Genomic DNA, 12,368 nt, shown 5'->3' on the forward strand with positions numbered 1-12,368 from the left:
GCAGGAATCGAACATAGGCAGCACAGTATAGCAGAAGGATGACTTTTTTTAATGTGATCTTGAATGATCTTCTTTAATATGTCTGGCCTGTCCTTTGAAAGTATAGTGCACTAGCTTGTCTTCTGGAAAGCTGACTGTATGCCCGTGTCAGGGATTTCTGACGTGAATCCTGACGTGCTTTTCCTTTTTTCTTTTTAGTTGTTCTGTAATTCTAATTCAAGTAATTTATTTTTAATGGTGCGGTAAAAGGCCCTTGCTCAAGGAAGTAGAGGTCTGGCAAGGAGAAAAACCTCCTTTCTGAGGAATGACTAATGCTGGTTTCATGCAGATGATGTTCCTTGTAGTGCTGGTGCCAGACCAGGGCAGTACTTGCTCACCTGCCTCTGAGAATGTCGTTTTACTTCTGTTGTAATGTTTTTATTCTGCAAAAGTCACAATCTCCCTTCAGTTGAAGGGAAGATTGGGAAATCTGGTAGAAGTGGATGTAATTTATGAATCGCAGAGAACTGAAAAATGGTAATATGTTTTAAAGGCTTTCTGAGTCAATACAGTGCTGCTGCTAATAGAAGTAGTATTTTATATTTTTATAATATTTGGTCCCTGCTGGTGTTCTCCCATGGATATACTGATAGGATTGGCTCCTCTGGTGTTGTCTGGGGGGGATCCCTTCCGGGAACCCTCAGGTCTGCAGAGGAGGCGGCTCCCGCAGGTGCTGGGCACTGGAGGGTGTTGGCATCATTGCTGCCATCAGTTTGCCCACACAGATGCATTTAGAGAGAGAACCTTGTTGTCCTGGTGCAGGATGTGCAGCCTTCAATGCAAACCCCCAAAGGCTGGGCTCTGGTCAGGAGAAAGGACCTTGTACTATAAACTGCCTGATGTCTCCCCCAGTTTCCTCTGTGGACTATTACAGATTGGCCCAGATCTGGGGACGTATCTCCTGCCCTGTGTAGACCCCTCGGTGGAGTGGCTTTTCTGTACTGGCTCACAAAGGATAATTCTTCGTGCACCCATCACGTTAACTGGCTGCTGAAGTAAGTGCCCGTGTCAAAGCAAACTGCTGTGCTCAACCCCAGTATCTCCATGTCTTGTACATGCTAAAAAATTCTCTCTTTAAAAGTATTTTTGTTAAGAATGCAATAAATATATAACACTTTTAACACAGCTGTTGTTGAGTCATTTGTTTCTCTCATATAATTTTTGCCTGAACGGGTACCAAGCCTGTCACTGATGCTGGGTCTCCTGGAGGCGCTCAGCATCGGAGAGCTGAGGCAGGGTTTGCAGGTGCCTGGGCTGCTGGCAGCTTTCTTGCACGGGATCTCCTGCCTTGGCTCTGCACCTGATATTGATTTGGGAAAGGCCAATGGCCATTTCCCTGCGATGCTCTGCCCTGGCAGGGGGTCAGCAGAGCACCCTTGGGGCCAGCCGGAGGGTGAGCAGCGGAGGGGCCAGCGGGCGGCAGGGGGCATGGGGCAAATTGGGGAGGAGGAGGGTGATAGAAGCCTGAGCTTCCCTCCAGCTGCAGGGCTCTTCTTCCCCCTCTCTGTCTCTCCTGGCTGCTCCCTTCCCCTCCTGCGGAGGAATGGTCTGAGCTACCAAAAAATACCTTAATGTTTTTCTGGGCATGCTCACTAGGCCATCCTAAAACTTGGCAATTTGGTGTCCTGAGTGGGCTGTGGCTTAGAAAAAAGGGAGATAAGGATGGTTTTTTGCTGCTAGCTAGAAAGGCTATTGGAAAGGTGGCTCTGTGGAGCAAGGAGCTGTGCCTCTGACAGCCATGGGGTTAATCCAAGCCCCGATACCTGCAGATGGGTCATAAATGGTCTCCATTGGTGCAAGGGCTGGTCCTGAGTAGCCTGGGCAGAATCTGTGGTGGTCTTGAGCCTGGCTCATCCCAGGGACTGAGCAGGACATGAAATGGCTTATTTGCAGCTGGTGCCAATGCCTCTCTGCAGGAACAGGAGCAGCTTTGGGTGGCTGGGTCTGCCCCAACGGCAGTCCCAACGCTGCTCTTCCTCTGGGGATCGCAGTCCCTTGGGAAACCCGCTATGCAAGTGGGACCATGCCTGTCTGCGTGCAGCATTTGTGTCAGCTTAGCCATGCCTGTCCTGGGCATCTAAACTGAGGTAGCCTGCTTGCCTCAGTTTAGCTTTGAGTGTTTGGCATCAGGAGGGGGACTGGCCACTTCCCAGCCTTCGCAGGAAGGGCCGCTCAGGATGTGAACGCTTCAGCCTCAGGCAGCCATGTCAGTGAAGGCGGGCTGGTACGGTCGCTCCTCTCCTCAGCAGGCAGTTTGTGCCCCTGCCCTGCCAAGCAGGCTGCTGCTCTGTGGAGTGACTTCCTTTGTCCTTGGGAAGGCACCTGCCTCTGACCCGTGGCGTGCAGTGGCATGGGGTGTCTTAGACCTACAAGGTGGAATTTGGGTTTTATGCAGTACTTTGTAACCTGTGTCATTTGTGCCCCTGAGGTCGCTGGAGCTGGGGCTGGGCAGCGCTGGCTCGAAAGCAGTTCATTTATGGGATGATCTCATCCCCATTTACATTACCTCAGGGAGGTATCACAGATGTAAAGCTTCCTCTCAGAGTATAAACCAGTTACCTGCTGCCAGCAGCTGTGAAGAAATGTGTTTGTGACTGGGTTGTTCCACAACTGTCTGTTAAGGGCTTTCTTCATGCCTCCTGGTGAAATCGGCGGCACGGGTGGCTGCAGGAGGCTGGGCGGGAGCGGGCGGCGGGGCGATGTGCTGCAGGGCTGCAGCATCGCTGCGGCTCACACCCTCCAGCCTGCGCTCTCCTCCCAGCTCCCTGCCATGCCGGGAGGCGGCCCGAGCCGCAGGACGCGGGCAGCGGAGCCGAAGGACGCTCTCAGGCAGAAACTTGGAGGGGTTTACAGGCAGGAGAGCGAACAGGAAAAGCACGCTCATGCTTAATAAAATACTTTGTCATAAAAGTGAGCCCTGGTGGGAATAGTTAACCAGGCTCTCCCCTTCCCACACGAAGCTGTGTTTTAGAGAACTTTCTGAATCTCGCTGTCAAATGCAGTTTGCTGGGAATGCACCAAACAGTCCTGCCACTGCCCCGTGAATTCCTCAGTGCCGCTGGCTGTGAGGATGTGAGTCCTCTATGTTGTATTAAGGAGCTGTGAGTGACTCGGGGGTGATAAACCTCTGCAGTTAACTGGGCTCCTTTGCAGGGGCAGCCTGATCGCGTTGCTCCAGCTGATGTTTGGGCAGCAGGATGCAGAAGGCTGCAGGGGTTCTCCTTAGCTGGCACTAGGAAGCATCCTGGCACTTTGCTTGGACTGGGGAGAACGTCCTGTAGGATCTCCTTTGCTGCAAGGCATCAGACTGACCACAGCACATTGCTTTGTCTCAAGGGTTGTGTATCTCATGGTTGGCTGAATGCCTGATACACCTTTTGTGGAGTGATTGGTAACACCCAGAGGCGACAGCCAGGCAGCTCTAGCTGTGTGCTATTGCAGGGCCTCCTTCCCACCATGCTGGTCCAGGCCTCTGTTCCTTCTCAAATACACAAACTGAAGGTTTATAAGTTCCTTTGTTTTGTGATCAAAAGTAAAATAAGGGTTAACGAAAGCCAACATTTGGCTAATTTTGGCAGTGCCAGAGCCTGCTGTCTAAATAATTACGGAAGATTGCAGAGCATCCTGGGTAGCACACATTAGGAAAAATACAGCTGATTGCAGGCGTGTGCACAGTTGCTTAACATTAAACCCAGAATTGCTGGAGCCTCAGGCAGTCTGAGACACTGCAGACTTGTTTTCTGTGTTTTGCGAGAAGTTTCACCAAGTTTGTGACCTTATGTGTGTGGGTTGGTGTGATCACTTGTAGGTGGGCTTGTGTCTTTATCTGTGCATGCACATGGCCAAAGAAGGGGAGAGCGTTAAGGAAAAGTTGATGGATTTCTTAAGCCGAAGAAATACCTGTGACATCTAAGGGAATGTCTGGGCAAGGACTAGTAGCAGCAGCTGTCAGAGGAGCCGTATTCTGCTTGCCTTCATTAGTGTTACTGTGGCAGGGAGTGCTGGATAATAGAGGCAAATGGCAAAAGAGAAGAAAAAGCTTTTAGCTGTGACCTGTTCAGATCTGCTCTCGGGTCTGTATGTACCGTGACAGGGCCTCCTCCTGGTCCTGGGTGGGTGTTACGAGTTCATGTTGGTGGCGGCTGGAACTGGTATTACCATGCTTTTCCGTGTCCTCTAGCAAGAACACAGGGAGTGTGAGAGCAAATAATACGATCCTAGCTATAGATCTATGTCTTACCAAGTTGCACAGAGGGTCAGTTGTTTGGAGTATGAATTAATACATTTCTGTTGAGCTGAAATTTAGCTGTTTTAAATGAGGAAAACAAACCCCATGCCCAGAAAGCAATCTTTCTGTCAGCATTGCCAGGAGATCCCCACAACGTGGTGCTGGGCTTTCATGACACTTGCAGTGCTGTTTGTATTTTTTTGTCACACCCTGCTGAACGCCCAAGTGCAAAACCTTCCAGTACTGGCATGTGCTTGGTTTCCTTTTGGACAACCAGCGAATATCCCCATGCACATTAGGTGACCATGTTTCTGCCCTGAGTATCTCAATTCTGCTTGTCTGAGAGGAGAGAAGCAAGGAAATCTGGTTTCTGCTAAAAAGGAAATTGTTTCTGCTAAAAAGGAAATTGGTGGGTTTGGGAAAGAGACAGGCAGAGGGACCCAGCCATATTCTGGATGCTCCTGAAAACAAAGGAGGAGGCCCTGGGATTGTGAAGTGATGATGGGGAATCTAGAAGCCCTTGTTTCCATCACTAGGCAAAGAAATTTCTGCCCATGAGAGTCTGTGTCACCTTTACTGGCAGAGATGCTCCTTCAGATTGGATGTACATTGCTGTCATCCCTCCCACAGCAGAAATGGGCCCACTGGCTTAGTGTTCCCTGGGTGTTCGTGCTTGTTGTCCTGTATCTCTGGCAGTTTGCACACCATTACTTATAACTCCATGCTTTCCAGTCTGGCTGTGTTGATGGCTCTTCCTGAAGGTCATTCTGGCTTCATCATGGTTGTCATTCTGGTGCAAGGGGGGCCACAAAGATAAAAGTTGGTGCTTCATGCCTGCCTTGTCACCTCGTCCTCAGGTACGTGATCATCTCCCGGGAGGAGAGGGAGCAGAACCTGATGGCCTTCCAGCACAGCGAGAGGATTTACTTCCGTGCCTGCCGTGACATCCGCCCTGGGGAGAAGCTGCGGGTCTGGTACAGTGAGGATTACATGAAGCGGTTGCATAGTATGTCCCAGGAGACCATCAACAGGAATCTCACAAGCGGTGAGTCCCCTCCCTTTCCACCCTCCCCCCTGATCCCCTTGGGCTGCCACACTTGATGGACCGAGCGCGGTGGGTGATGTAGGTGATGCACAGGCTGCGTGAGGAGAGCTGCGTTTCTAGAAGCAGAGCACCTCTGGGTGGGAACTCCTCATGGCATGGATGGATGGGTATACAAGAAGAATAGTATGACCACTGTCATGGAGACCATGAAAGAAAGATTTGTGCCATGTCATGTCATGTGTTGTGTTGTGTTGTGTCATGTTGTGTGTGTGCTGCAGAGGGCCTCATGCAAAGCCCTGGGATCACAGAGCTCCTCTGTCACAAGACTTTCTGGCCCGAAGATTGCCAAGCTGGTGGTCCCATAGACAGGCATTAGGTTTTTCTTCTGAACATGCTGTTTCTCTGGGTCCTGTGAGCAGCCTGTTTGAGGGAGGTCTGGCTGGTTTTGTGTGCATATGAGAGAGGTTTCCTTGGTGTGTTTGTATGTCCATTTTCCTCTCTTAATTTATCTCCTCTTTCTTCAGAAAGATAATTTGGGATCAGCGTGACATCAGCTAGAGACTCCCTAATCTCACAACCTTAGAGTGCATGTACAACGTACAGGAGGCTTTGTACTTGTCAGACTGATTCTTCCCCGGATAAAAATTGTTATCTTTTCTTAGGGGTAGTCATACTGGAACAAACCCAGCGGTCCTTTAGGTCAGTGTAATGTGAGCAATACCAGAAGCTTTAGAGGAAGGCAAAAATTCTTAATGCATCTGTTCATCTGTACAATGCTGAGACCTGAAGTTAATTAAGGGCATTTCTTTCCAGGCTTAGCCACAGAATGGCAGGGCCTCAGAGGGACAGCCACACTAAATACAATCTTCTAATTAAGATTTCTGTGTATATTATTACACAGCTGCTGTTGCTGCCTTGACTTGGTAAAAGGTGTCTCCTCTTTAATCGTGGGGTGGACAAGATGTCCTGAAAAAGCTGGTTATTCTCCATCACCTTGGAGTTACTATGCACTTGCAGTGTTACATCTTGATGGCTGTACTTGGGCAATTCCCACTTCTGAATTAACATCAGTGTGAATGTGCTTTTTTATGTTAATAAACATCACTGAGTGGTTAGGTACAGGCTGCAGTGATTTTGCTGCATCCCGTGCACATGTTAGTTGTCCAGATGGCTTGGTACTTTCTGAAAGTATGGCAAGAGAAAACTATGCTCTTGGAGCAGCTGCTCTGGAGGGGCACCAAGGATATGAATGATTGCCCTGCCATGCAGACGTGCCTTTAGTCATGGTTTGTCATGGTGTCATGGTTTGTCTGAACTGAAATGGTAACTCACAGCCTGCTCTGTGCTACGAGTGTGGTGAAGATCTGGCGCTGGGCTCCTTAGGACCCATCATAGCCTACCACACACTCTGGCAGAAACCCATGGGGCTGCAGAGACCATCCTAGAAAACCCCTGATGTCTTGGTGAGCTCCAGCTTGCCTTTGCAAAAGGAGTGCAGGGACGTTGTTAAAATGGAGCATCGCTTGGGCCATTGCTGGACTTGAGAGACATCATAGCCTCAGCTGGGAGGGCACTGGGAGGCGGTCAGGGAGCGGCACCAAAGTCTATTGAGTCACTTTCTATTTAAAAGGTTTCAAATCCCCTGCAGGTGAGCTTGTCGACTGAAGTGGCACACTTTATTAACTCACAGAAAAAGAATATGGTTCCTGGGTTTTGTTTCTGTTGGTGGTTTCTGACCCGCCTCATCAATGGAGTTGAGACCAATAGTATGAGGGATTGTCTTGTGATTTCTAGCTTTTCCATAGGGCTGAACCAGTCGCTTGTTTGGGGGAAAAAAAATCACCGAAAAAGGCAGCAGCAGCCATTCTCTAAAACCCTACCTCTGCCAGTAGTCGTTATCGTCTGTAACGGGGGAAATACTAAGACAGAGACCCAAAGCTTTGCCCACAGAAATTGTTGTCAGTGTGTTGAAAATGAGATCTGTTGTTACGGATTCACTCAAGAAGTGGCTGGGTTTGCCAGCCAGCATCAAAACCCAGTGCAAAATCCCTGCCATTTGGGCCACCCCTTTTTACGGTGCCTTACTCTAACTGTTTTGAGTCTTGCATCTTTTCTGCATTCTTAGCATTGCTCTCCTTAGAGAGGGAATGGTAGCTTTTGCTCCGTAACTCTTATGAAAGCATGAATACACTTTAAAAGCAAACAAAACCAAAAATCAGCATAAAGCAGCGTCTTGTTTGGGAAGCCATCAATGCTTGAAGTTATTTACAAGATAGAAGAATGATGGAAATTGAGCCAAACCTATCGTCTTTTGAATTTCCAGGTAAGGAAATCTGGCTATTCCCTTTATATTAAGCAATTAATAATTTGTATGAGGTTGCTTTTATTATTGGTTGGTTTTTTTTTTTTAATCACTGAATGGCCACACTCTTAGACTCCACCGGGACAAGATAGATGTCCCATCCTTGGAGGGCATTCACCCGTTGTAGCTCAGCTGACAATGAGTACCTTGGGGTTTAAGAGTGCAAGTTATTTTTACTTGGAGCAGCCTCCAAACTGAACGAGAGTAAAGGGCTTGCAAACTTTGTGCCGTGTTGTGCACAGACGCTGGGGTTGCCATGAAACGGTCTGAATCTCTCACTGCACTGCTCTACACTTGATACCTTTTACCAAGTCAAAACAGGCACAGGTCTTCCAGCCAGCCGAAACGGCGCTTGGGCTCTGGGCGTTAGGTTCCACTGTGATCAGTCATTCACCTCGTAGTCATTCACCTCGTAGTCCTCTTCCAGCGCAGGTTGGTTATACCTTTAGGTTAAACAAGCTGCCAGTAGTTTCTCTTCTCTTAAAAGTGTGTGGGTCCTACTCCGCTGTGGCTACCCAGGACTGTCTCTGTTTTTGCAGATGTACCCATTAGCAGGGCTCCTCCTTTTCATGAGCCTCGGTTTCCACTGAGTTGTGTCAGTTCCCTGGTTTGTAACGCAACGTGCAGACCTCAGGGATTCAGCCTGCCTTTTTGTTCTTTTTTCGTTTGAGTTTTAGATTGAGGGATGTTGCTCGGTTCCCAGTGATAATCCCCACCCCTCATTTTCCTTTCCAGGAGACAGAAAGTTGCAGAGGGAGAAGTCAGAAAAGAATATGGAAAATCAAGAGGACATGAGGGGGCCGCTCCAATTCGCCACCTTAAAGCAAGGGAAGAGCCCCTACAAGCGCAGCTGTGACGAGGGAGAATCCCATCCCCAAACAAAGAAAAAAAAGATTGACCTCATCTTCAAAGATGTCCTGGAGGCTTCCTTGGAGTCCGCCAAATTTGAAGAGAGCCAGTTAGCAACGAGTACACCACTTTCCATCAGAAAAGCATCGAAATACCAGGCTGAAGACATCTTTGAGAGGTGTGGCAGTGCCATGCAGCATGGCTCCCTGAACCTCAGCAGAAGCCGGAGTGAAGGGGAATGGAAGATCCCCCACGGTTCCTCTTTCAGCTCAGCCAAAGAGATGAGCATCCTTGAAGATGAGGAAGAAGAGCCCCTGTCGCTCAAAGCAGACAGCCCGACTGAGCTGTCACTGGCCTCTGCACAAGGCAACTCCCACGAAATCCCCACCACCTCTTTCTGTCCCAACTGCATCCGGCTGAAGAAGAAGATCCGGGAGCTACAGGCCGAGTTAGACATGCTGAGATCTGGGAAGTTACCCGAGCCACCTGTGCTACCACCCCAGGTACCTGAGCTCCAAGAATTCTCAGACCCCACAGGTAAGCCTTGCCAAGTAACAGCGTTCTCCAAACCCTGCCTAAGGAGAGTAGTGAGATGCCTGTGTGCTGTGTACCCATCTAAAGCATTTTGCTCTGAGTATTCAGGTGACACGTGGTTCCATGGAAGGTTTGTTGTCAGGTGTTGTGACCGGGTGGGCCAGGAGCCGATGCAGCTGTGGGCACAGTGGAAAACATTGTCTGGGAAAGACTCTGTATGACAACTTGCTCTATTTGTTGCCGTTGTAATCAATAATGCACTGCCAATAAAAAAGACATTCCATTGCAGACAGTTTGTTTGCTGTATTTTTGATGAATTCTCTTTCAGCGGAAGCCTCTCCGCAGTGCCTCACATGCTACCAAGAAAGTCTGAATGACTCTGTGGTAGCACTGAAACGTGTGCTCTTTGTGTACAAAATGATGTCCTGCTGTGCCCCTTGTTGGAAAGCCCTTTCTGTTTCCTCCGCTGCCTTAACACAACCATGTGTCCCTTTCTGAAGATACATTTCATTTCCTCCAGGAACGTGCCTGTTGAGCAGCCAGGAGCCTTCACCAAAGGGAGTATTTGGGTCACACCATGTGAGTGCAAGTGGTCAGGATGTAGCATGCTTTCTTGCTGTTCATCATGGCATGTTGGAGACAAAGTTCATATGCAGAAACATTGATTTATTTTCCTTTCAAAGCCATGATTCTAATTCTACCCATAGTGCATTGTGGACAGGAGAAGGCAGGTTGTGGCCAGCTCGTCAGGCAATGCTCTACTGTCACCAGTAGGATGCTTCTCTAGCTCAGCAACTTTGTAAATACCATATTTTTTCCTTTTTTTTTTCCCTTACAGCTTCAGAAAGCATCATCTCTGTTCCCACCATCATGGAGGACGATGACCAAGAGGTGGATTCTGCTGATGAATCAGTTTCCAATGACATGATTGCTGCTACAGATGAGCCTTCCAAGATGTCTTCTGCAACGGGCCGGAGGATACGGCGGTTCAAGCAAGAGTGGCTTAAAAAGTTTTGGTTTCTGCGGTACTCCCCGACATTGAATGAAATGTGGTGCCATGTCTGTAGGCAGTACACAGTGCAATCCTCTCGGACTTCAGCCTTCATCATTGGCTCAAAGCAGTTCAAGATACACACGATAAAGCTTCACAGCCAGAGCAACCTCCACAAGAAGTGCCTGCAGCTTTACAAGCTCAGGATGCACCCAGAGAAGACAGAAGAGATGTGCCGAAATATGACCCTGCTCTTCAATACAGCCTACCACTTGGCCCTGGAGGGCAGGCCCTACTATGACTTTCGGCCTCTGGCAGAACTACTGAGAAAGTGTGAACTCAAGGTGGTGGATCAATACATGAACGAGGGAGACTGCCAAATCCTAATCCACCATATTGCCCGGGCTCTTCGGGAGGACCTGGTTGAACGCATCCGACAGTCTCCCTTCCTCAGCATCATTCTGGACGGGCAGAGCGATGACTTGCTTGCAGACACGGTTGCGGTTTATGTACAGTACACAAGCAGCGATGGGCCTCCAGCAACTGAATTCCTGTCTCTTCAGGAACTGGGCTTTTCTACAACAGACAGTTACCTCCAAGCGTTAGACAGGGCCTTTTCCAGCCTGGGAATCCGATTGCAGGATGAGAAACCAACTATTGGCTTGGGAGTCGATGGTGCTAACATAACTGCCAGCCTGAGAGCCAACTTGTTCATGACAATCAGAAAGACCTTGCCCTGGCTTCTGTGCCTGCCCTTTATGGTGCACAGGCCCCATTTGGAAATTTTGGATGCAATCAGCGGGAAGGAACTACCGTGCCTGGAGGAGTTAGAAAACAATTTGAAGCAACTGCTCAGTTTCTATCGTTACTCTCCCCGACTCATGTGCGAGTTGAGGGTCACTGCTGCCACGCTGTGTGAGGAGACCGAGTTCTTGGGGGACATTCGAGCAGTGAAGTGGATCATTGGGGAGCAGAATGTGCTCAACGCTTTAATCAAGGATTACCTTGAGGTTGTGGCCCATCTCAAAGACGTCAGTGGCCAGACCCAAAGGGCTGACGCTTCTGCCATTGCCTTGGCCCTCCTGCAGTTCCTGATGGACTACCAGTCAATTAAACTCATCTACTTCCTGCTGGATGTGATTGCTGTCCTTTCACGCCTCGCCTACGTCTTCCAAGGGGAGTACCTTCTTGTGTCACAGGTCGATGATAAAATAGAGGAGGCCATCCAGGAAATCAGCCGGCTAGCCGACTCGCCTGGGGAGTACTTGCAGGAATTTGAGGAAAACTTCCGTGAAAGCTTTAATGGTATTGCTGTGAAAAACCTACGGGTGGCTGAAGCCAAATTCCAGTCGATCAGAGAAAAGATCTGCCAGAAGACCCAGGTGATCCTAGCCCAAAGGTTCGATTCCCGTAGCCGGACATTTGTGAAGGCCTGTCAGGTATTTGACCTTGCAGCCTGGCCCAGAAGCACTGATGAGCTCATGAGCTACGGGAAGGAGGATATGGTACAAATATTTGAACACCTGGAGACGGTCCCATCATTTTCCAGAGAGGTTTGCAGAGAGGGGATGGACACCCGAGGGAGTCTGCTGATGGAGTGGCGAGAACTCAAGGTGGATTATTATACCAAAAACGGTTTTAAAGACTTGCTCAGTCACATTTGTAAATACAAACAGAGATTCCCCCTCCTAAATAAAATAGTTCAGATCCTCAAAGTCCTTCCCACCTCATCGGCCTGCTGTGAGAAGGGGCGCGCTGCCCTGCAGAGAGTGCGCAAAAACAACCGCTCTCGGCTCACGCTGGAGCAGCTCAGTGATCTTTTGACGATTGCCGTTAACGGGCCGCCCATTGCCAACTTCGATTGCAAAAGGGCGCTAGATAGCTGGTTCGAGGAGAAGTCGGGCAATAGTTATGCGCTGTCAGCTGAAATGCTGAGCAGGATGTCGTCCCTTGATCAGAAGCCGATGTTGCAGAGCATGGACCATGGCTCTGAGTTTTACCCCGATATTTAGGAAGGAATGCCTCAGATCAGAAAGCTGTTGAATAATTTTTTTAATCTATACTCTAAACTTTTATTTATTATATAAAATATATATATATTATATATATTAAGGAAAAACCCACACTGAAAATTTAAACGTTAAGACGATGTGCGTCTGATAGAAGTTAAGCAGAATTTTAAAGATTGAGACAATGTTTAGACATTTACTGGTGTCTCCAACCATGGCAGCTGCAGTGTAGGTGGCAACATTTCATTCTTTAGAAGCATGTGCTGGGGCCATACTCTACATGTTCAAACCTAATGATCTATAAGCTAGAC

At 48.8% G+C, this 12,368-nt stretch overlaps 1 protein-coding gene across 2 annotated transcripts in view; it reads left to right on the forward strand.

The window, feature by feature from the left end:
- The window catches only part of PRDM11 (PR/SET domain 11), a 26,216-nt gene extending 14,156 nt beyond the window's left edge, over positions 1–12,060 (forward strand). The window contains exons 5-7 of one of the 2 annotated variants that reach the window (XM_009647560.1): positions 5,125–5,312; positions 8,410–9,060; positions 9,896–12,060. In XM_009647560.1, the coding sequence (XP_009645855.1) occupies positions 5,125–5,312; positions 8,410–9,060; positions 9,896–12,060 (3,004 nt within the window). Of the gene's footprint in view, positions 1,071–5,124; positions 5,313–8,409; positions 9,061–9,895 lie in introns of those variants that run through there. The other variant, XM_035902922.1, reaches the window with a different exon arrangement.
- Positions 12,061–12,368: the final 308 nt, after the last annotated feature.

Source organism: Egretta garzetta, unplaced genomic scaffold, assembly GCF_000687185.1.
Source record: "Egretta garzetta isolate BGI_Z169 unplaced genomic scaffold, ASM68718v1 scaffold329, whole genome shotgun sequence".
Classification (NCBI taxonomy): Eukaryota; Metazoa; Chordata; class Aves; order Pelecaniformes; family Ardeidae; genus Egretta; species Egretta garzetta.